The following is a 26,017-nucleotide window of genomic DNA, read 5'->3' on the forward strand; positions in this document are numbered from 1 at the left end:
AAGTAAAACTACCCAGCAGGTTGGGCAAACATTTAACCCAACCGCTGGGTTAAAACAACCCAATCGCTGGGTTTGTCCATTTTCAACCCAACTTGGGTTGTTTTTAACCCAGCATTTTGTGTACAGTTCATACTTAGGGTCATACATAAATAATGCAGAAAAAGTAATCTGCAACACTGTTTGATATGTTTAGCGTAATATATCTTTTAATAATGTTAAGGGTTATTAATGAATATACACTACCATTCAAAAGTAGAGTGTTTTATAAGACATGTATAATGTAACCAAATATTTATATCTCAAATAAATACTGTTCTTTTAATCATTTTATTCATCAAAAAATCCTGAAAAAATGCATCACGGTTTCCACAAAAATATTAAGCTGTATTCAACTGTTATTATAGTAAGAAATGTTTCTTAAGCAGCAAATTAGGATATTAGAATGATTTCTGTAGGATCATGTGACACTGAAGATTGGAGTAATGATGCTGAAAATTCAGATTTACATCAGGAATAAATTACAATTTAAAATCTATTACAATAGAAAACAGTTATTTCACAATATTATTATAATATTCCTATTTTTTCTTTGCTTACTGACCTCAAACTTTTGAACAGTAGTATATAAAATTTTCATTATGATGAAAACGTAGCTCTTTTTATATTGAAGGGCTCAAAGTTGGCTGGGTGAGGGGGTCCTTGGGCTTGTATAATGTAAAAAAAATCAAGTCAAATCATGCAGGTTTTATTTTTTATTTATTCTTTTTGGATGTATGTCATTACATTTCAAAGCAATCAGACTTTTGATTTCTATATAGCAGATGATTTTAAAAAATCATAGACTTACATTGAAAGAGGGATATGAGCCATATAAGCCGCATTTCCAATGAAATTACCCAGAACAATATGTCACAGGAACGTTTTTCCCTGGAACTCCCCCGTCCACCCCCAGATCTGTTTCCATCATGGTCTAAAGCACAATGATGATTAGTCCTGTGACATAAGACTGCATGCGTACTCCACATTTAAGCTCAATAAAGCCTGAACGTCGTCATCGGCCCAGCGGTCGTATTTTTTAAACCTCAAAGTTGATTCGAATAGCAAAAAACTCTGCACACCGTGGTGGTTCAAATAAAATGCTGCGTGGAGTCAACCAATCAAAATGCTGCGTGAACTCAACCAATCAGCATGTTCAGCGCTTTCAGTCCCACCCCCGAAAGTTCCTGAGCTTTGAAAATGTTTTACCTCGTGAGCAGGGACTTTCTGAGGGGGAAATTTTACCCGGTACTTCATTTAGCCCCTGGTCCCTGCGGTCGAAACACACCGAGTACGACCCAAAAGTTCCTAGTTCCTGGGGAAAGTTCCTGTGGTGGAACCAAAATATCATAGGGGTGATAGTAGGTGGGCTCTTTTGACTTGGTTCAGTAAGTAACCACCTAGAAACCGAGAGCACCTGCAAAAGCATTTTACTGCGCTAAAAAAAAACCCCAGAATACTGTAGCAATCACATCAACAACAAAATCAATCACTGTGAAACGTACTGAAGTGTACTTACAGTTTGAGGTTTGTTTCATGCCACTAACCCAAGTCAAACATCTCTACTGAAGTATTCACCATAAAATCCCAATAGCCCAAAAAAGTTGTAGTGACATTAACATAACTTAGCAAATTAGCATTAGCTTGCGTATAGCCTACAGACAGTCATAGAGCAGGGCGTGTATGCGCTTGTAAGCATTTCGTCCCTGAGCAACATCAGGTGGGGTGACTTAGGTTATGTTTGCAGGGAAGGGTTCAGCACCACGTCTGGTACAATCTTGTTTCATTTTCTGTGGTGCTAGTCTTTGACTCACTCTCAGATATTAAAAGCCACAGAACAATATCAGACCTGTCAATCACCTAACATCTTAAAGGGCCTGCTGCCCGACGTCTACATGTACATGGATTCAAATCAGTCTATGAATCTGTCAGTCTCTCAGTTCTCATGGGCGGCACTCCTACAATATACAATTCAATATACCCTTTCTTGTACGGCATCTTTCCTTATATACCCGCAGGAATCATAAACAATTATGAAATATTGAATTCACTGTAGCTTTCCCGTTTGTCTCAAACTGCACATCTCCAAGGCAACCAGCATCGACAAGTGCTGTGGGGTCCGTATGCTGTCAGAAGAGTGATGGTAGATTTGTGTTACATTAGAAACCAGAATTGTTTAGATGATACAAGTGTGTGTGAGTGCTTATGCAGTTGTAGGAGTACACATATGCATGTTTGTGAGCACTGTATGTGTGTGTGTTTATGGGTGGACAATAAAAACATTAATTTTCATCTAACCACTCAAGGCACAGGACTCTGATCTATGAATCCCTGTGGGAGGTTGCACTACGGGGAACACACACACACACACACACACACACACACACACACACACACACAGATCCTCTAATCAAACTCTCTTTAATGGAATGATGGTGTTTAATTATGCCACGGAGCCCCGTTAGCACGCTGACTCATAAAGACAAGTAGGACGCACAGTAATGCCTGCATGAGTGGATGGGCACACACCAAAACACCCCGTTAATATGGTGAAAAGCATAAGTGGCCATTAGGTCAGTTTATAGTTTTTGGACATTTAAAGAACTCTACATGAGGCAGTACTGAAGAAGACAAGAAGATACTCATCGGAAAGTGAATTGGAGAACATGGTGGCTGTTGGAAAAGATACAGGTATCCCAACTTTCAAATAAATAAGACAAGAAACGGACAAAAGCAACATGTAGTCTTGTTATTCTAGATTGCCGGACCAAGTATTTGTTTCGTTGTTATATACAATTTTGCAATTATTGTCAAACTATGCAATTTTTGTCATTATTTATTGATGATTGTTGGGAAATACTGTACACTCTAAAAAATGCTGGGTTAAACACAACCCTAGTTGGGTTGAAAATGGATTGGGTTGTTTTAACCCAGTGGTTGGGTTAAATGTTTGCCCAACCTGCTGGGTAGTTTTATTTAAACCAACTATTATTTAAAATTGCTATATGGCTAGCTTAAAATGAACCCAAAATAGTTGGGAAATTAAAAACCAGATGCAATTAGAGACAACAATAATAGACAAAAGGTGAATGTTTATTAATAAGCTTTAATATTTTATTAATATAAATGTAATAGTTTAGTTTATTAATATACATTTATTAATAAGCAATTTAATAAATGTTTATTGTTTAATAATTATTCATTGAACATTAATAAATGTTCATTTCCAACATACTTTGGGTTAATTTTAATTAAGCAATACAGTAATTTTTAAACAATAGTTGAGTTAAATAAAACTACCCAACAGGTTGGGCAAACATTTAACCCTACTGCTGGGTTAAAACAACCCATTTGCTGGGTTTGTCCATTTTCAACCCAACTTGGGTTGTTTTTAACCCAGCATTTTTTAGAGTGTAGCAAGGAGAGTGTAAAAATCTGAGATTACACTGTAAACTATTTTCTTGAATTCCTGGAAATGTTTAGAGTTTAAATTTTTATGAATAAATAAAAGATGATAAATGAAAACAGACAAATGCAAAACAAATATTAAAGATTCTGCACTATTTCTAGGGTACTGATAGATTTTTTGGTGACGAGTCATGCAGCCACACTATGACATACATGTATATTTTATTCATTTATTTTTCCAAAATATTCACAAACTTGTTAATTATAACATGAATATATGATATTTTTCGATTGTCATATATGTGGAATTGAATGTGTATTGTGTTTTAAACACCTTTTAATGATTTTAATGATCATGTTAGCGGATATAACCCGTGATTTTGCACCGCAATTCAGAGGATCTGTCGGATTTACATCACTTAAATTCATCCATTTTTTCCCGAAATACATAAAAAGTAAGTGGCTGGCGAACCGAGAGAAGAATAGAGTAAACTTTATTGTTTCAAACACAACGTGTATCTGATATAAATAAAACACTTTGTCAAATTATAATTGAAAGGATTACACCGCGTTCCAAATTATTATGCAAGTGACATATCAGTAAGATTTCAGTACAATAAACATTCAGATTTCAGTTTTTCTAAGAAAATGTTTCTTTGTTCATTTATCCATGTCTTTTTAGACAACTGGTATCAATCTCAGACAAAATAATTTGCCAGGTCTATGGAAACCATACTTAGAGGTTGTTCCACATTATTAAGCAAATCACAGTTCTCATGCAATATGGGGAGCATGAAATGGTGCAATGATGTGCAAAAGGCATGAAAACAACTAATATTGTGTGAAAACTGAATGGAGATTATTGAATTATCATAAGATTTGTGAGTGATTTAGAGCACAGCAGAACTCGGTCAGATAAAGGCTTATTAATGAAAGTTCCTGTCAAAAAAAATAATTGTATTAAAAGGGCAGCTATAAAAAAAGCCAGTGTTGAGCAGCAAACAGGTATTTGAAGCTGCTGGTGTCTCTGGAGTCTCAAGATGCTCTCCATGCAGGCTGGCAGTTGTGCGTAAAGATTTCACCCACTCCAAACCAAAGCTCACAAAGAGAAACATTTACAGTGGGTGTAGAAATACATGAAGACTAATTTTTAAATAGTTTTATTCACTGACTAATGCCATACTACATCTAAATGGATGGATTTCTGGATGGTTGGTGAATGGCCACCATGTTCCAACAAGACTGCGATGTCAGCAAGGAGCTGGTGGATGATGATTTGGGCTGGAATATTGGGAAGTGAGATGGAAGGTCCCTTTAGGGTCTCTGAGGGTATTAAAATGACTTTTGCAAGATATGTGGAGTTCATAACTGGCCATTTTCAGCTATGGTATAAAAAGGAGGATAGTGCCTTCTGAAATACAATGCACTATGTACTATCACATGCTGCAAAAAAAAAAAAAAACACCACAGCAACAAAACTGTTTAAAAAATGTATTTCTACACCCACTGTAAATGTTTCTCTTTGTGAGCTTTGGTTTGGAGTGGGTGAAATCTTTACGCACAACTGCCAGCCTGCATGGAGAGCATCTTGAGACTCCAGAGACACCAGCAGCTTCAAATACCTGTTTGCTGCTCAACACTGGCTTTTTTATAGCTGCCCTTTTAATACAATTATTTTTTTTGACAGGAACTTTCATTAATAAGCCTTTATCTGACCGAGTTCTGCTGTGCTCTAAATCACTCACAAATCTTATGATAATTCGATAATCTCCATTCAGTTTCACACAGTATTAGTTGTTTTCGTGCCTTTTGCACAACATTTCACCATTTCATGCTTTTCATCTTCAGAAACATCTTTCTTTCTCCTCATATTGCATGAGAACTGTGATTTGCTTAATAATGTAGAACAACCTCTAAGTAGGGTTTCCATAGATCTGGCAAATTATTTTGTCTGAGATTGATACCAGTTATCTAAAAAGACATGGATAAATAAACAAAGAAACCTTTTCTTAGAAAAACTAAAATCTGAATGTTTATTGTACTGAAATCTTACTGATATGTCACTTGCATAATAATTTGGAACGCGGTGTATTATATTACAGCTTCCACAGACATCGGTGTACGGAATTTGAATTTAACAAACTATAAACATCTTTATAATTAGAGATGCACTGATGTATCGGTCAACAATCGTATCAGCCAATAAAATCTATTGCTATCACTATAATATTAGATTAATCGCCACATCTTGTAATTACTGTAGATTAAAAAAAAAATTAATTCATTCTTTCTCCATTCAAGTAGATAAAAACTATGTCTTCTTGTCTGGAAATAGATGCCCATGGGCGTTACCAAGATGCCCACAGTCTGGACTGATGCTGTCATTAAGTGATGTCAGAGGGGTCGTATTTACAGGTTAAATGCACAAGAACGCCACCACAATGTTGTAATTGCTAGTGGGCAACCCGGTATTTTCTTTGAGCCCTGAAGTTCAGAGTTGGACTAGTCATTTACAGAATCATCATGTTTTAAACTAGCTTAGTTTAGTGGTTTGTACACATGTTGAAATCCATTTCCTTGTGTTCAGCACTCCCACAAACTGCCAATCCCATTCACCTCTTCTCGCTTACTCTCACAATCCAACCTATGCAAATAAAGGCAACACTGTCCATAAGAAGAGCTTTTGAAAATTGCTAAATCCATCAATTTTATTCCAACCAGAAGGCTTTATTCCAATCCACCCTCATTTAATTACATTTTCCAAAGCCCAAAGTAGGAACAATGCTGCAAATTAAATATTCTAATATTAATTTCTGACATCCAATCAATGAATTAACTGCTGAACTTTTCGACTGGTTGGGGGTGATTGATGCAGGTCATCATGCCTGGCACTTTTAGAGGAAAACGACTTGACTCACAGCTGAAAGGCCTCAGTGCATCGCAGCGCTGCAATCTCACTCATCTCTCCCCACAGTTACAAAACACCACATCAATAAAGTTTGCACCAAGCGCAGCTGGATAAAAATACACCACCTTCGGTAACCCAAAGCGATGAGAACTTGTCTTCTCCACACTCTCATCATGCCTCTGTCTATCTCTCCATCTCTCTCGCACCTACTGTAGGGAAACGACAGAACTTCATTTCATCACCTATGAAGGCACGGCATCAAAGAAACTACAATGCGCTCCTCACTCAACGCTAGTTGCCACGGCAACAATACAATGGACATTATAAGGCTAATAAATAGTGAGGAGGAGGAGGAGGAGGAAGATAAAATAAGAGGATGGGGTGAACGAAAGCATGAAAATGTGAGATCTATTCCTGGAGCTGCAGAGAGAGGACTTTAATGCCTTTACTGTGATTCTGGCTCTGATCCGTGGCTTCAATCACAACAACGCTTGGGATTCATGTCTTGGACTCTCAGATGAGATGTGATTCCAGTGATGGCGCTTTTTTTTTTTTTTTTACTCCATATGCCAGCAGAATTAAATAAAAGTATCATCAATAGATGTCGATAACCCAGAAATCTGATTCAGTTCTAGGCAGGAAGGCAAAGAACCTCAAAACTTCAAGCTATCAGATGAAACACCTAAGAAACCCCATGAAATGCCACCATACAAAGTCCTGCGACAGTGGGACAGAAGACACGCATGTTAGGGCAGACCATCAGGGAGCGGCCATCAAAGAGAAGAGGAGAGGACCCCTCCATTTGAAAAGCCCCCTGTCAGACTGGAGAGTGACTGAGATGAAAAGGCCTTTTTCACAGTGGAGACCTGGCAAACCGAGATATTAACTCCCCTGTTGTGGCAAACGGGTTTTGAATGCAACAGCGATATTTCCTTTACTATCTCTCACAATTTGTCATCCTTAGGAGATCGCTTGTCTTGTACAGAAGGAATGGTGTTTAATGTGGCAAGGGAGAGTCACGCAACTCGCAGGCCAAATTAGGCTTTAGTTGAATGGTTGCCAGGTCCTCCTGACACACATCCACAGGTGGGGAGAATTTCAGGAGCGATAGAGAAGAAAGTAATAACACCTTTTGGGATCTATACAAGAGACTGAGTTTAATAAATGGTAGAAAAGTTTGACAGCTTAGCCCGACAGCAAATTTTAAAATCAATTTTTTTGCCACACTTGCCAATAGGGAGTGTATTTACCAGCCATATGGAGTGTATTTACCTTCTTACCACTACATGACAGAATACAAAAGTATTATAATATAATATAATATAATATAATATAATATAATATAATATAATATAATATAATATAATATAATATAATATAATATAATATAATATAATATAATATAATATAATATAATATAATATAATATAATATAATATAATATAATATAATATAATATAATATAATATAATAAACATTAAAAAATATTTTATGTTTAAAAAATAAGGTAATTACACATTATATTACGAAATTATATATATACATATATATATATATATCTGTGTGTGTGTGTGTGTGTGTGTGTGTGTGTGTGTGTAAAATATATAGAAAATTATATAGAAATTGTATAGAAATAATATAATACATATACACACACTTTTATCATGTTAAAAAACTTTTATGTTAGATGCGATTGATTGTGATTAATATAGCACTAAATATAATAATATATATAATATAATATAATATAATATAATATAATATAATATAATATAATATAATATAATATAATATAATATAATATAATATAATATAATATAATATAATATAATATAATATAATATAATATAATATAATAACACATTTATTTATTGTACATGTATTATTACATAATAAATGTACATTAATAAAGCAGATTTATTTATTATTTATTAATTTATTAATTTATTAATATTAAAAATGAGGTAAATAATTATGTTATCATTGAAAATTATATAGGCTACTGTATATACCTGCAATACTTAAATTATTATAATATGTGACCCTGGACCACAAAACCTGTCACAAGGTTCATTTTTTTTTTTTTTTATCTGAATAAATAAGCTTTCCATTGATGTATGCTTTACATCAATGAAAGGAAAATATTTGGCAAAAATACAATTATTTGAAAATCTAGAATCTGATGGTGCAAAAAATATATATATATATATTGAGAAAATCACCTATAAAGTTGTACAAATGAAGTCCTTAGCAATGCATATCCACTTTTCCACATAGTCCACATTTACCGTGGGAAATTTACAAATGATTTTGATGGAAAATATACTATCTTTGTGTGAAAATGTACCAAAAATGTCAAGAAGAATTATCACAATTTTCAAGAATTATCATTATCACATCTGGTGGGAAAAAAATGCTAATAAAAAATGTTACTACTGATGGAAAAAAAGTATCTTTTTAGTACATTTTTAATGGCCAAATCACAAATAGCTGTTTTATTTATTCACCAAACACAATTATTTCTAACAAGTGGTGTGTGTTAATTTTGGATGCTGCTTGACTGCTTGAGGAAAGTAAAAACTGCACTAACAAAGGTAGCTATTGCAACATCCCCCACTGTTACCGTATCTAAACTAAAACAGCACACTTGGCAAAAGTGAATAAGCAGTAACTCATATAATTAGTTTCTCTCTCTCCCACCTCCCTACTTTCCCCCCATTTCTCTGAACACATGCGTCAGGGGATCAGGGTGCCAGACAAGCATGTTCGCGGCATTAGTTAAAACCAACGGACTGCGAAGTACACCAGCGTCACCATGACTACCCCACCTCAGCACCAGGAATGACATTGCCATGGAAACAGCATCAACTGCCCACTCGACCAGCAGTGCCGTAGGTGGATGCTGAGGAAATGACAGACAGGAAGTGGCGGCCTTGGCAGCAAAACCGCCCGTGCCAAAACACTGACGTTTGCTGAGATGGTGCGTTTGCAGAGGGCCTTATGCAGAACTTCCCAGTGTCGCTCTCTGAATGCAGTATTTTTACAAACAATTCAGACCGAGGACATTCCCACACGCTCTGATGCTGGCTGCTGCTTTTATACCATGCCGAGTAGCCGAGCGCCACTTTAAAATGCCGTTCAAGCCATTAAAATGTGGTTTGATGAGTAATTCAGTCACACTTTTACAGTAGTGCTGCTCAAAGCAGCGGGAATCACTCCGTTACTGGCACAAGCACTCTGAGCCAATCAAGAGAGAGGCCTCCTGCTGAAATTAACATGTCTGTATGAGAGACGTGAGGGGGGCCGGCTGGCTTAGCTAGCTGATGATATCATCAGATATAGAAACACCATCACTGTGAACAGAAAGCGAATCTATCCCAAACCTTCTATCATTTGTTCACTCAGACACTAGACACTTTTATACAGCTATATTCTTACTGCGTCAGCTGTTTTCTCAAATTGTGTCTTTGTTATTTGTTGTAAGGGGTTTTAAGAGAAATATTTGTCCTAGACTAATAAGATGAGAAGAGTCATACCAGTGAGGCCGTAGTCTTCGGTGGATCCGGTGGAGCAGTTGGCGGGGCTGATGGGGGGGCTGGCGGGGGGGCTGGTGCTGAAGCTGGCGTAGCCAAGAGATGAGCTGACCTCCGAGGGCTCGCAGCTGTGGTTCTGTAGGGGTTTCTGGACGTCCTGGGAGGAGGACAGTGAGGTCCGTTGCTTTGGCTATGACAGGAAAGAGTGTAATGTTAGCATTAGTTACTTAAAGAGGAGACTTTTATAAGTCTATTTTATATTAGCCAAGATGATATGATCTCCTGCAACAGATCCTTAAATAATTCGATCTAAATTTTAATGTAGAATTTACACTTCAATAAAATGAGGAAAGGCTTTTTGTGAGGCATCGAAGCTCACACGGAAAGTGATGAGGTGCACCATAAAAAATTACTGGCACCTGGAGTCATCTAGAGGAGAGTGGTATCTAATTTCTGGACTGTGAATATGAATGTGTGGTTTATAATTAAACTTCAGATAATTAAGAGCAGCAGACTGAGTGTGTTCATGTTTAACTGAGCAATGTTCATGATTCACTGGAATTTTGATTCAAACTTGCTTTTGAGCGAAAATAAAATAAATACTTTTTTATTTTTAAAAAGTAAAGAAAATGAAGTTTTAAATAAATAAATGCACACTGTTTGATATAAAGTCATACATAAGGTTGCAATTATGAGAAACAGTCCTTTGCTGGGAGTTTGATTGACAGGCGATCTATCCAATCATAAGACTGAATCTGCCATTTTGGGCGACAAAGCACTTGAATGGTGTGCACTAATGTCTTTCCACGGCTGAAAAAACAAACATCCTTCTGATGTTCATTCATGTTTATTTGATGCAATGTATGTCTTGTGAACGGTCATTTGCAAGATATAAAGTCAAATTGTGAGATATAATATCATATTTTGAGATTTAAAACTGTGATTACCAGATATAAAGTGGCAATTATGAAAAATAAACTGCTAAATATAGTAAAATAGTGAGAAAAAAGTTGCAGTTGTGAGAAAGGCACAATTGTGAAATATATAGTCACTATAGAAATAGTCACAATTGCGAGATATGAAGTCATAATTATGGGAAACTGCGAAATATAAAGTCAAATTGTGAGACATAAATTAATAATGAGAAATGTTTGCTTTTGTAAGAAAGTTGCAATTATGAAAAATAGTTGCAAATGTGAGAAAGTAGCAAATTATGAAAAAAGTTGCAAATGTGAGAAAGTAGCAAATTATGAAAAAAGTTGCAAGTGTGAAAAGTCGCAATTGTGAGATATATAGTCACTATAGAAATATAATCTCAACTGAAAGATATTAAGTCATTATTATGGGAAACTGCAAAATATAAAGTCAAATTGTGAGATATAAATTAATATTGAGAAATATTTGCATTGGCGGAAAGTCGCAATTATGAAAAATAGCTGCAATTGTGAGAAAGTAGCAAATTATGAAAAAAGTTGCAAGTGTGAAAAGTCGCAATTGTGAGATATATAGTCACTATAGAAATATCTCAACTGAAAGATATTAAGTCATTATTATAGGAAACTGCAAAATATAAAGTCAAATTGTGAGATATAAATTAATATTAAGAAATATTTGCATTGGCGGAAAGTTGCAATTATGAAAAATAGCTGCAATTGTGAAAAAAAGAAGCAAATTACGAAAAAAGTTGCAAGTGTGAAAAGTCGCAATTGTGAGATATATAGTTGCAATGGAAATATAGTCTCAACTGTGAGATATGAAGTCATAATTATGGGAAACAGCGAAATATAAAGTCAAATTGTGAGATATAAATTAATAATGAGTAATATTTGCATTTGTGAGAAAGTCGCAATTATGAAAAATAGTTGCAATTGTGAGAAAGTAGCAAATTATGAAAAAAGTTGCAAGTGTGAAAAGTCGCAATTGTGAGATATATAGTCGCAATGGACATATATTCTCATTTGCAAGATATGAAGTCATAATTATGGGAAACTGCGAAATATAAAGTCAAACTGAGATATCAGTTAAATACGAGAAATAGTCACAGTCGCAACAGCCTTTTTATTTTGTTTATTTACCTATTTATTTGCCAAGAATGAATTTCCATAAATGACTCAATCATAGTAAAAACTTTTTTATGAAGAAAATGTGCATGGTGCCCATGCAAAACTCACAGCAATAATGCTAAAATTGTTGTGGATGGTTGTCAGGATGTTGTTACATAGTTACTAAGGTGTTCTGTCTGGTTGATAACACGGTGCTATGCACTTGCTAGATGTCCTGCATAGTTGGTTACTGGCCCAAATCAATATCTCCCCTATGTTTAGTGATATTCTGATGCTTGCATTCACTAACAATTTCTACAAAGACATCCCAACAAAAATAATTAAATGCAAAATGCAAGAGAGTTTGTCAACAGTAGAGAAGTTTTGAAAAAGCCTGTAAGTAGGAGGTGGAATAAATGTGCGATACATATTGCACAGCGAGAGGGAGAGACAGAGTGAGACAGGAGAGAAAACAGCAAAAAGAGATGACTATGTGCAGAGTCAAGCAGTTGTATAACCACAGGAAGTCTTACATAAACATCATCTTTGCTTTCTGTTGCATCACAGGTGTCCAAAATGCCAAATTAATTAATTTGCATGAGAAAAATGTCTCTGATTTAAGTGACTTAATTTCACACACAAACACACACATGCACACTGGCTCCACTTGAAAACAGAGATAAAAAGGAGAAAATTTTGAAAAGATGGTTTTGTAGCAAGAGCAAACAAGACTGAAGTAAAAAGAAAGGGGAACTGTGGTCTATATTTTATACAAAAAAAAAAAAAATTATTGTTATACATGATAAATATTACCATTTACCATTTTCTATTGGAAAAAAAAAAAAAAAATTATAAAGATTGTTAAGCAAATGTGTGCATTTGACTATGCACAGCTACCACAGTTTAGCCTAAATCTGCAAATTCAGGCAGTTTTCAATTTGTCGTCAACACACCTTGTGTCAGGAACTGCTGCTAATGAACCTGTTACTCACACACACTTGCTGTCTCTCACCATGAACTCCTAATGAGTCTGTCATGGCTGACTGTAGTTAAATTAAAAAACAAAACATGCCTGTTCATCAAACACACCTACTGTCTCCTCTAATAATGTTCTACAGCAGTCTCACACACACACATACACTGTGACAGATTCACCCTGTGCATTTCCCTCCAAGGTGGAGATCAGGAAGCACGCCAGGTTGACTCGCACACACGTGCACGTGTGGCTGCGCGTTAGCTCACTGATACTACCTTCATTACATTGGGCATTATTCGGCGACTGAGTGCAGAGTAAGAAATTGTGCACTAATTTATGGATGGCAATTATGATAATTATTCAGTGGGTTCTGGGATCGTGGGGCAATAAATGCCACTAACGCGACTGTTTCACCTCCCAATGGGGCATTCAGCATATTTAGGAATGCAGTACTGTTAATGCATATGCAGATCACATTCAGCTCAAATCTCGGAGCGAGAATTTATTATTACAGAGAATCATTCAGCACTGATTTTATATGCTCATCTGGTTTGGGAAATACATTGAGTGACACAGAGTGTTGATCTACCATCTGCAGAAGATCTCTGGGTGAATCTCTTGACACTTGTCAAGAACGTGTTCGAGTCAAATTCTCATTACCATAATGTGAAAAACTCATTCATTCTCATAATGTGTGTGTGGGGGGGTGGGGGAGGGGGGGGATTAAAAATATATATTACATTACATTATTTAATAAAAGTATGACAGTAAATTACATTGTACTGAATCTATTATAGTGGGGGGGAAAATCATTATGTCTAGACACAATTTTCATTACCATTACAGTCATTTTTACTGATACTTTTTCATATTAGAGTTATGCAGTGGTTCTCAGGGGCCCTCAGCAAGCATAAAATTGTGACTTGAAATGATTTAATTATATTAAATAAAATCTAGCTTAATTAAAATGCTAAAACACAAAACATCAAGATGTAATCTGACATTATATATATTTTCCCCCTCAAGTTTTTATTGAAGAATATAGAAAATCAGAATCTTGAATCTTTATTTTTTTATATTATCTTTGGCCAAAATGTTATATTATCTATGACCGAAACAAAGTTTGCAAAGTTACAAAATATTAAAGACACTCCCCCCATGACCAGTGCTTGGGGTAACGCATTACAAGTAATGCAAGTTACGTAATCAGATTACTTTTTTCAAGTAACTAGTAAAGTAATACATTACTTTTAAATTTACAGAGTTAATTCTTCAAATAAGTAACACAAGCTACTTTTTTTTTCCAATTTACTGACTGACAGCTCTCCTGTCCCCATGTTGAGAGAAATCGTGAGTAAGTGCAGAGACGTTGTGCGCTGTGTGTAAAATAACAGATTCAACATTCCTTAAAATGAATAAAACAGTGAAATGTAAATACTGAATATTACACAAACCCACGATAATTAAATATGTAAGCAATAAGGTATGAGAGACTGTGCTGTATCATGAATAAGTCACAGCTGAAGAGCGTTGCCTGCAACCCCTTCAGCCGTGACTTATTCACGATACAGCACAGTCTCTCATACCTTAATGCTTTTATAAAACGGTTACCACATGATACAAATATTAAAGCAAAAAATATGTATCAATGCAACTTTCATGAGGTAAACTTTCACTAAAAGCCTTCATTCCGCCGGAAAAAATAATCCCTGACCATGAACAGCAACAGAAGTTACATCATTACGCCATTAGATGGCGGCAAAGACTGTCTTTATGAGTGTGTCAGTCAGTAGTGAAGACTTTTACATTGAAAAGACTGAATTGTTGTGAACACTGAACAAGACGCAACTGACAAATGCTTTGACTAGCGCTGTCAGTCACGGGAAAACCCCTTAACTGTTAAAAGGACAAGATATTGCAGCAGACATTTAAACAGATTTTTTATTTTGAAAATAGGACTGATCTGAAGGAAAATGCTAAATCTGAAAGCAGGTAATAAACTCACTCACTCAATCTCTTTTTCACAATACTCTTCTATTTCTACATAATACAGTAAGCTTCAATGAACAATATCAACTGAGAACATACAGTTTACGTAGTGAACAGTAGTGGTTGCTAAGGGTGTTGTGTAGTGATACACAGAACCGTTGGGTGAAGCGTGAAAAAAAACCACAGATACTGACCAATCAGAATCAAGGACAGGAGCTAACCATTTTATAAGTTAAAATACACAAATATGTACAGTATTTAATCTCACTTTATTAACCAATGTCTTTGCTGCTGTCCTTCTATGATCAATTCATCCACACTAATAAGAAAAAAAATACTCTAGATAAACATCACATGTGTGCTTTATTCTTTTGTTTTTATTACTTAATTAAGAATGTTGTACTTTGCATTTCCTTCAGCCCGAGGCTTATTCATTTCACTTTTGGTGTGAAAGGGCCTTTAAATTACCAAAAATAGAACTTTTTTGTTGTTATACATAAACAAACAGCCCAGCCCAGATGAGAAAAAGTAACATTACATAAAAAGTAACTAAGTAATGCGATTAGTTACTTTTTAAGGGAGTAATGCAAAATTGTTATGCATTACTTTTATAAAAGTAACTTTCCCCAACACTGACCATGACCTTGTATACGCCTCGTATTCCGATCAGGTGATTGAATCACAAGCTTTCACTTTAATTTTATAATTTTACACTGTCATAAAAGACCTGGTTATTATTTTTTTACTCCTTTTGCACACTAGCTGATCCACAGAGGGTGTAGATATGAATTTGAAAGTGCCCCAATGACTCACACAAGAACGTAGCCTGTTTCAAGGCCGGTTTATAATACTGAGTGCCGTAAGCAGTTTATTCATCCAGATAAAGATGCATATTGAGCGTAGAGCAACACTTCTATCAACATTCCTCTTGTTCGTCCTCCATCTCACACATAAACGCACACACTTTCACTCACTTCAATACAACTACCGTCTCCATGACAACGGAGGCAAAGCTGCAAGAACACGGAGCACCGCAATAACAACAACATTACCAAATATAGAGTTCCTGTTGCTAAAAAAAGATGACAAGAACACACTCAGCAAAGGGGGAGGGACTGCTGTTCATTACAAAATGAGACACCTCAAAGCAGAAATCAAACAGACTGCAGGCTTTTACAACACCTTTTAACCTTAAATGATCCTTAAACAAGAAAATCATGACAAATGAAAGGAATAGTTCAACCAAAATGACATTTCTGTCATCATTTATCTCATTAACCTCATTACCCAAACACACACAAATTCATTTTGGGGTGAAATATCCTTTTAAAAAGGCAATACTTGGAGACTTGGAGGGGTAAATATTCAAGAAAGAAAATGCAGCTTGTGCTTCATGCTGGGTTTGTTTGTATCATACACAGAGACCTACGAGATATTAGCATCATTAGCATGACAAACTCCAAACTGAAGGGACTATGGGCATGAAATATGCAATCTGCATCATTTAGCTGATCACCATTTCATCACTGTTACAGTTTAAAAGCCAGAGGGATTTTCAACATTCATCTGAGCACATGAAATTATCTTTTATTCCTGAGTTGCTAATAAAGAAAAAAATGCAGAATATGTTATGACCACAGGGCTTCGAGAGCCCACTGGAACATTTCAGCACAAGACACATAGCACAAGGTCACTGATGAGTGTGTGTGGGCTACACTCAGTTTTAGTTCACTCACAGTGCAAACACACGCACATTTTTATCACACTGCCAATTAAACACTTCTTAATTTAAACTCCTTGTGTCTCACAAGTACACACCCACACACACACACACACACACACACTTCAAAGGTCAATAAAAAGCAGAAAAGATACATCATAATGTCATGACCCTCTCCAACCAACCACTCCAGTGGTAGCAAGTTGGTTGCGCTCACGGTTCCTCTAACGCACCGCCATCCAAATTTCAATTTTGAATTTTAATTTCACAACAGTTACAACTAGCAGGTCGGTGGCTGTGAGAGTTTCTGGAATGTGTGAATTCAGTCCACTAGCTGCACTTCACATCAAGAGGTTTTTGGACAGCTTTGAATATCTCTCTCTCTCATCAGAGTCTGATATTCTTTCTTCTAATAGACTGACGTCTTCCTACTGCATTTGTTTCCTTGCAGTAATGTCTGTCATTAAAATAGACAAAAGCTATGTAGATGCTTAGTAACAACATGAACACTGTCAGTTGTAAGTCTTTGAAAATTATATTTCAAACATAGCCCAAAAATCTTTTAGCTCAGAATTGATCTTGCCAAACTGAGTGCTTCGTTTCTCTTCAACTAAATCCAGTTGTGCTCATAAATTTACACACACACACTGATGAATATGTCTGATTTATATACTGTAGGCCTATACACACACACACACTTGCACACACACACACGCGCGCGCAAACACACACACACACACACATATATATATATGGGTCATTGACGAATAAGGTTTTTAAAAGTGTAAAAAAAAACATAATGAAGATATAAATAATTTTGAAGTTTTATTAAGTGTTAACAATGGGATTATATGGATTTTATAATCAATTAACACTGCTTTCCTAATTTTTTACAAGATGGACAAAATTTGTCACCAAAAAAGTAATTTGGTTTAATCAAACTTTTGGTTTTTCCGACTGACAGATTTGGTTATACTGAATGACGATATTTTCAAACAATGCTAACAGGCTGATATCTAGCTAGCAAAACGACAATCAAACATTTTATATTTAGTATAAGTTTTTAAAATATTACAACATATTTCATGTTTTTGTACCGAATGACATTCAGGACATGTGTATGAGCAAGTGAAAACATTAATTTTTCAAATAGTTTAGAGAGTTAGTAACTTTGCTTCATGACCTTGTGGTCCTTTGCAGGTGTCTGAATGATGTCACATCCAGTCACATGATACTGAATGCATGACTCGATCCAAAATGGTCCCTTTATATTGGTTACTCAGAATGACATCAATGAAATTCATTTTTCCGGACATTTTTCTCATAACAAAGCAACGACTTCTAATTTTAATACCATTTTGCACTATGTCTATATATGATGTTATAAAATCATGCCAGAATAAAAAATATATACTTTTATTACATTTTAAGATATTTTAATCACAAATGAAATGGCTTTATTGGCCTTTGGACGGTTAAACCGAATGACCTTCTGACACTTCAAAATTTTTAAATACCTTTATATGTAGCAAAATATAATTAAAACCTTTTGGATTCAATAAAACAGATGAAGTTGTACAACCTTACACACTTCGGATGTCATATCTTAGTTTTTTATTATTATTAAGGCCTTTGGACAAAAAATGATATATATATATATATATATATATATATATATATATATATATATATATATAAAGTATTTTTAATCTACAGTGCTCAGCGTAAACGAGTACACCCCCTTTGAAAAGTATTATTTTAAACAATATCAAATTAAACAATTTTCCAAAATGTTAACAATACAAGTATAAAAGTAAGTTTAAAAGTAAGTTTTATATAACATCTGTTTAACTTATAACATGAAAGTTAGGTTAATAATATAACTTAGAGAACAAAATTTTCAGTTTTACTCAAATTAGGGTGATGCAAAAATGAATACAAAAATGAATAGCAAAGCTAAATTTTAGACTACAAATGTCTAATTTAACAAGAATTCAACCACAGGTGAGTCTAATTATTCATTACACGGGTGTCCAGCAGACAGTTGACTATAAAAAGGTGTTAAAACCCCTTCTCATTTCATGCTGTCAGCAATGGCACCACATGGAAGAGAAATGTCACAAGACCTGAGAAAGAAAATAATTTCTTTACACCAGAAAGGTGAAGGCTACAAGAAGATCAGCAAAGCTTTACTTATCAGTCAGAATACTGTAACAAAAGTGGTACAAAAATTTTAAAAAGATGGAACTGCATCCATCTCACAGAGACATCCAGGTCACCTAAGGAAGTTAACACCTCGACAGGAGCGTTTTCTGATGAGAAGCGTTGAAGAAAATCGGCATGTAAGTTCACTGAAGTTATCTAAAGAAGTAGAAAGCCAAACTGAGGTGACTATTTCCCATGACACAATATGGTGTACACTGCAGAGGAATGGCATGCATGGGTGCTGTCCACGAAAGAAGCCTTTCCTAAAGCCCAGGCACAAAAAAGCCCGCCTAGAGTTTGCCAGGGCCCATGCTGACAAAGATGAAGACTACTGGGACTCTGGAGTGATGAGACCAAGATAAATGTGTTTGGAACTGATGGCTTAAAAACTGTATGGCGTCGCAAAGGTGAGGAATACAAAGAAAAATGCATGGTGCCTACAGTGAAACATGGTGGTGGCAGTGTCCTTATGTGGGGCTGCATGAGTGCTGCTGTTGTCGGGGAGCTGCAATTCATTGATGGTCTCATGAATTCACAGATGTACTGCTCTATACTGACAGAGAAGATGCTACCATCACTCTGTGCCCTTGGATGTTGTGCACTTTTCCAACATGACAATGATCCTAAACACACGTCTAAGGCCACTGTTAGATTTCTGAAGAAGAACAGGGTGAAAGTGATTCAGTGGCTCCTGATCTGAACCCAATCGAACACCTATGGGGAATTCTGTTGAGCATCACTCTCCATCCAGCAGCCAGTCTCTAAAAGAGGTCATTCTTGAAGAATGGAAAAAGATAGATGTTGCAAAATGTCACCAACTTGTTCATTCCATGCCTAGAAGACTTGGTGCTGTCATTAAAAATCATGGAGGCCATACAAAGTACTAGATGTAGTAGTTTTTGTTGTGGGGTGTACTCATTTTTGCATCACCCTAATTTGAGTAAAACTGAAAATTTTGTTCTAAGTTATATTATTAACCTTACTTTCATGTTATAAGTTATATAAAACTTAGTCTTGTCAACATTTTGGAAATTGTTTTTGTGTTCATTGAGATATTGTTTAAAATGTTACTTTTCAAAGGGGGTACTCATTTATGCTGAGCACTGTATATAAATATATTAAAATGTTTACAGTATATATTAAAATATGTTATATAAAAATGTATTATAAATTATATCATATAAATTTAAAATATATTTAAAATAATTACATTTATTAAACTATGTTAAATATATTACATTACAGTTAATATTAAAATTGTTAAAAATTTTATTTACATTTTTGTAAAATTTGAGCCCATAAGTTTTTTTTTGTTTTTTTTTTACAAAATTAAAAATGTAATTGGAAAATAAAATCTTACATTTTTATATTTATTAGCATATCCAACACTTTTTTGAATCATGGTAAACATGTTGAAACTATTCTACATATATACATTCTGTTCCCAAACCTATGATCTGCCTACCTTTAACAGGCTAGGACTATATATTTTGTGTGCGTGTGTGTGTGCAGGGCCGGATTGGGACTCATTTTCAGCCCTGGAGTTTCATGCTTTAGACTGGCCCACTTTAATTCAGTTGTGCACTGTTCTCTACAGCCTTGTAATTGTATTTTTCAAAAATATCTTAAAAAAAAACGAAAAAAAAAAACTATAGTACAAAAAATGCTAAAATTTGATATAGAGTCATTTTTATTGTTATAGTAATGATTTTATAATGTGAACCATTAATTAATTCTCTAGCCATCTAGTGGCTGTAGTTAAAAATTCATGTTATTTTAATTTTAATTTAATTAAGTGTTTTCTTTCCAGTAGATGTCAGTAGTCGTCCACTAACCCCAGGCACATTTTATATGTCTATCAATATGATATTGAGAAATGTTGATTTTTATTAAAGTGGATTTAAAATAATATTTTGCTATTTTATATAAATGTATATACTTAAATTATTACAAATTGAGGCAAATAAATAACACAAAATACCATAAATCCCCCAAAATTGCAACTTTATAGTAAAATATTAAAGTTACATTATGTTACAAAATCACATTTTACTGTCTGGTTATGTAAGCTAGTTGGACAGAAAAATGAATATTGTTGACCAATGTGTAATAGCATAGCAAGCAACATAACATAAGTGATATGCCCTATATTTTATTATTTGCCTACTATTATTACGATATGAGTAAGCTGCATACATGCCTTTATCTTTTGCGTGTTTCCCCTCTTCCTTTTTATTTATTTAGGCTACCTAAATCGGCCTCCGGTGGCTTAGACCTTCTGCCTTACCATAATTTAGTGTTGATTTACAGATGTCACCTCATCCCGTCTTCTCGTATACTTTTGAGTGAGTTGTCTTCTCTGGACGTACACTCCGTGTCCTTCCAGACCAGGTTAATTTACCCACAGAGTGACATGATATCATTGACGTTACATGCAAATGAGCGATAGAAACCCAATCGCGCATTCGTTTGTTTGTTTGTTTTTTGTCGCACGGGTGCCCCGTGCCATCCCCGGCAAGATGCTTCCCTGAGCCGTTGCCCATGTCGTCCAGGCCTAAATCCATCACTGACTGGTTTTAAGGAAAAAGTTAGGCTACTCAGCTTAGTACATTTGGCTGCGTCAACAGTTTCTAGAGCATCCATATTTCAACCCAGTACCATGACAACACCGGCTCTTGCGGCCAAATAAACTGACTGGCCCACCGGGAATTCTCCCAGTGCTCCCGATTCCCGATCCCAGCCTGTGTGTGTGTGTGTGTGTGTGTGTTTCCTTCTTATCTCTGCCAGTAAAGAGGCACACAGGGAAGGTTCTGTTATCAAACACTCACCAGGATCTTGCATTGTCAGAAAGGGCAGTAAGATTATCAGACCCACTTACAGCTAAATTAGTCACAGTTGGGCTTCAACACAGATAAACTGTGTGCCACAAACACAAACTAAAGCCCCTAAAGATCTGTGTCTACGGACCTGTTAAAAACAGATGTGTAAGATAAAGTAAAGCGACTTCCTGTGGTCGTTTACACTCTAAACCTGTTAGGAAACACTCGGCAGGTTGTTTTTCTGTTTGGTTGATCTGAATATCAGAGCAGTTTTCCAAAATGGCAATACATTTCCATTGACTCTGACAGAATAGTCTAATGTCGGTTTTGTATTTTGTACTCTTTAACCTCAGTATTTATTTATAAGTATTTAAACTCTTTCCCATGCAACCTAAGTGAGAAAGCACTGACTTGGTCATGTTTTTAGCTCAGCAGTATTACAGTGGTTGTGTTTATGTGCATGTGCGTGTATGTATGTGTGCGTGTAAATATAGCTGATGAAGCATCAAGAGGATTTTCTGTCCCCACTACAACTCAAGAGCTCCTACTGTCCACGTTCATGCACACAAAAGAACATATTTCACTGTGTCATTCTGCTTTTGTACAAAGGTTAATTACATTTTTAAACTAATTTAATTATGCATTGTCCTCTGCCAGGCCGATCCAGATCAAGAATCAATTCTTTACCAGAAAGCCTTTTAAACAGAAATTAAATTAGGTAAAACACAATTGATATATAGTGTCCAAAAGCACAGTTTTAAAATACTACACTACAGCTCTGTTTCAAAATCTACTGTAGGAACTGCCTGCTGCCTATACCTACATAAACAGCTACCTTCTGAGGAAGCATTTTAACCAAAATGGATCCTCACAAGTGATCAGCACTCAAAATTCTTTGTATTTTAATGTTTAAAGGGGGATAATTTTGTTAGCTTAGCAACATGCTAATGTTGAACTCTACTGGAATCAACTGATTCCAATACAGATTGAAATTAGCATGTTGCTAAGCTAACAAGACAAAACCCTAATATACATAAATTACATGACAGCACACACTAATATTGAGTGAAATGTTTTAGTTTCGGATTAAATTGGTTAATTATCAGATGTTTTTTCTTCACTAAGCTTGTTGTACTACCTTCTGGGAATGTCTTCATCACAAAGGTTTCTAGAAAGATTGTGCCTTAGATTTTGACCAAAAAAAGTATCATAATTATGCTATCACTAGATAGGCTGCGTTCTCATTTTTGGAACACACCTCTATTTGTAGAATAGAATAGAATAGAATAGAATAGAATAGAATAGAATAGAATAGAATAGAATATCTATTTGTCTTAAGACTGCATGCCTAAAAATGCTGTCTAGGTATGCAGTTCAATGGGTTTTGGAACAAAACTTACATTTGAAAATGTACTATAGAATAGAATAGAATATCTATTCGTCTTACGATTACCTATGTTGACTAAAAATGCTGTCAAAGGTAGGCAGATCATAGGTTTTGGAACAGAATATATAGAATAGAATAGAATAGAATAGAATAGAATAGAATAGAATAGAATAGAATAGAATAGAATAGAATATCTATTCGTCTTACGATTACCAATGTTGACTAAAAATGCTGTCAAAGGTAGGCAGATCATAGGTTTTGGAACAGAATATATATATGCAGAATAGAATAGAATAGAATAGAATAGAATAGAATAGAATAGAATAGAATAGAATATCTATTTGTCTTAAGACTGCATGCCTAAAAATGCTGTCTAGGAATGCAGATCAATGGGTTTTGGAACAAAACTTACATTTGTAAATGTAGAATAGAATAGAATAGAATAGAATAGAATAGAATAGAATAGAATAGAATATCTATTCGTCTTACGATTACCTATGTTGACTAAAAATGCTGTCAAAGGTAGGAAGATCATAGGTTTTGGAACAGAATATATATATATATATGCAGAATAGAATAGAATAGAATAGAATAGAATAGAATAGAATAGAATAGAATATCTATTTGTCTTAAGACTGCATGCCTAAAAATGCTGTCTAGGAATGCAGTTCAATGGGTTTTGGAACAAAACTTACATTTGTAAATGTAGAATAGAATAGAATAGAATAGAATAGAATAGAATAGAATAGAATAGAATAGAATATTCATCTTATGATTACCTATGTTGACTAAAAATGCTGTCAAAGGTAGGCAGATCATAGGTTTTGGAACAGAATATATATATGCAGAATAGAATAGAATAGAATAGAATAGAATAGAATAGAATAGAATAGAATAGAATAGAATAGAATGTCTATTTGTCTTAAGACTGCATGCCTAAAAATGCTGTCTAGGAATGCAGTTCAATGGGTTTTGGAACAAAACTTACATTTGTAAATGTAGAATAGAATAGAATAGAATAGAATAGAATAGAATAGAATAGAATAGAATAGAATAGAATAGAATAGAATATCTATTCGTCTTAGGATTACCTATGTTGACTAAAAATGCTGTCAAAGGTAGGCAGATCATAGGTTTTGGAACAGAATGTATATATGCAGAATAGAATAGAATAGAATAGAATATCTATTTGTCTTAAGACTGCATGCCTAAAAATGCTGTCTAGGAATGCAGTTCAATGGGTTTTGGAACAAAACTTACATTTGTAAATGTAGAATAGAATAGAATAGAATAGAATAGAATAGAATAGAATAGAATAGAATAGAATATCTATTCGTCTTACAATTACCTATGTTGACTAAAAATGCTGTCAAAGGTAGGCAGATCATAGGTTTTGGAACAGAATATATATATATGCAGAATAGAATAGAATAGAATAGAATAGAATAGAATAGAATATCTATTTGTCTTAAGACTGCATGCCTAAAAATGCTGTCTAGGAATGCAGTTCAATGGGTTTTGGAACAAAACTTACATTTGTAAATGTAGAATAGAATAGAATAGAATAGAATAGAATATCTATTCGTCTTACGATTACCAATGTTGACTAAAAATGCTGTCAAAGGTAGGCAGATCATAGGTTTTGGAACAGAATATATATATGCAGAATAGAATAGAATAGAATAGAATAGAATAGAATAGAATAGAATAGAATAGAATAGAATAGAATAGAATAGAATAGAATAGAATATCTATTCGTCTTACGATTACCAATGTTGACTAAAAATGCTGTCAAAGGTAGGCAGATCATAGGTTTTGGAACAGAATATATATATGCAGAATAGAATAGAATAGAATAGAATAGAATAGAATAGAATAGAATAGAATAGAATATCTATTTGTCTTAAGACTGCATGCCTAAAAATGCTGTCTAGGAATGCAATTCAATGGGTTTTGGAACAAAACTTACATTTGTAAATGTAGAATAGAATAGAATAGAATAGAATAGAATAGAATAGAATAGAATAGAATAGAATAGAATGTCTATTTGTCTTACGATTAACTATGTTGACTAAAACATAGTTTTTACCTTTTTTTTTTTTTTTTTTTGGAAGAAGCATGTAGTATGCAAAGTCACCATAGGGACGGCACCATTAGTGGAAAGTCTCCCTGGAGTAGCCTGAGGTTAAGTGTCTTGTTGACTGATGACAGCTCAAAGACCTACCACTTTACAGTTACTAGCCCAGGTCATTAACCTCTAGGTTACACCTCCTTATGAATTTTGTGATTGAAATGAAGCCAGAGGATTATGATCCCTCATCAGTCTCTTCCTCTCTCACTGGGGAAAAAGAGGCACACCTGGATGAGCTGCAGAGCTTATGATTTTCAGACATGACTAGATTTCACTATGCCTGTGCATCGAGCAAATGAGGAGCTTGATTGTCCCATCAGTGTCCCGGAGCCCTCGTCAGCTCTGATGGCAGCTCACTCCAGTGATCATAAGTGCTGTGTGATGATTTACGGGCTGTTTACACCTGGTCACTTCAAGCATTTTCTCTGATCACAGAGATCTGATCGTGAAAAGACCAGGTGTAAATGCCCTCCGAAATGCTTTGGAGACGGATTTAAATCTGATCACTCATTTCACTTCATGAGGTGTTTAAATGAAGTTTAAAGTTTATTTGGTTGTTGAAACTATATATGTAAATTTTAGGCCTCCCAAAATGTAAAAAAAAAAAAAAAAAATGTGTGAGAGCATATTATGGGCTATATGACATGTTATAGCCAGATATGATGCAACGCGCATCACCACAGATAAGTAGCTGAGTATCTCTTTAGCAAGCCGACGTGCAAACTGAAAAATAGAAAAGCCATAAAATAAGGAGAAAATGCCACATGTTATGTGACTTATTCACCACCAGTGGAAGATGGACTATACTTAACAGCACCGAAGCACAATGGGGGGGGGGGGGGGGTACATCTTTAGAAAAAGCA

The 26,017-nt window shown here is 35.0% G+C and overlaps 1 protein-coding gene across 6 annotated transcripts in view; it reads right to left on the bottom strand.

Moving 5' to 3' along the window:
* anks1b (ankyrin repeat and sterile alpha motif domain containing 1B) overlaps window positions 1-26,017 on the bottom strand; it is a 210,699-nt gene that overhangs the window by 75,236 nt on the left and 109,446 nt on the right. For all 6 annotated transcript variants that reach the window (XM_067391990.1, XM_067391989.1, XM_067391988.1 and 3 more), the window contains one exon: window positions 9,889-10,075. In XM_067391990.1, the coding sequence (XP_067248091.1) occupies window positions 9,889-10,075 (187 nt within the window). The remainder of the gene's footprint in view (window positions 1-9,888; window positions 10,076-26,017) is intronic.

Source organism: Chanodichthys erythropterus, chromosome 8 (assembly GCF_024489055.1).
Source record: "Chanodichthys erythropterus isolate Z2021 chromosome 8, ASM2448905v1, whole genome shotgun sequence".
In the NCBI taxonomy this organism is placed as follows: domain Eukaryota; kingdom Metazoa; phylum Chordata; class Actinopteri; order Cypriniformes; family Xenocyprididae; genus Chanodichthys; species Chanodichthys erythropterus.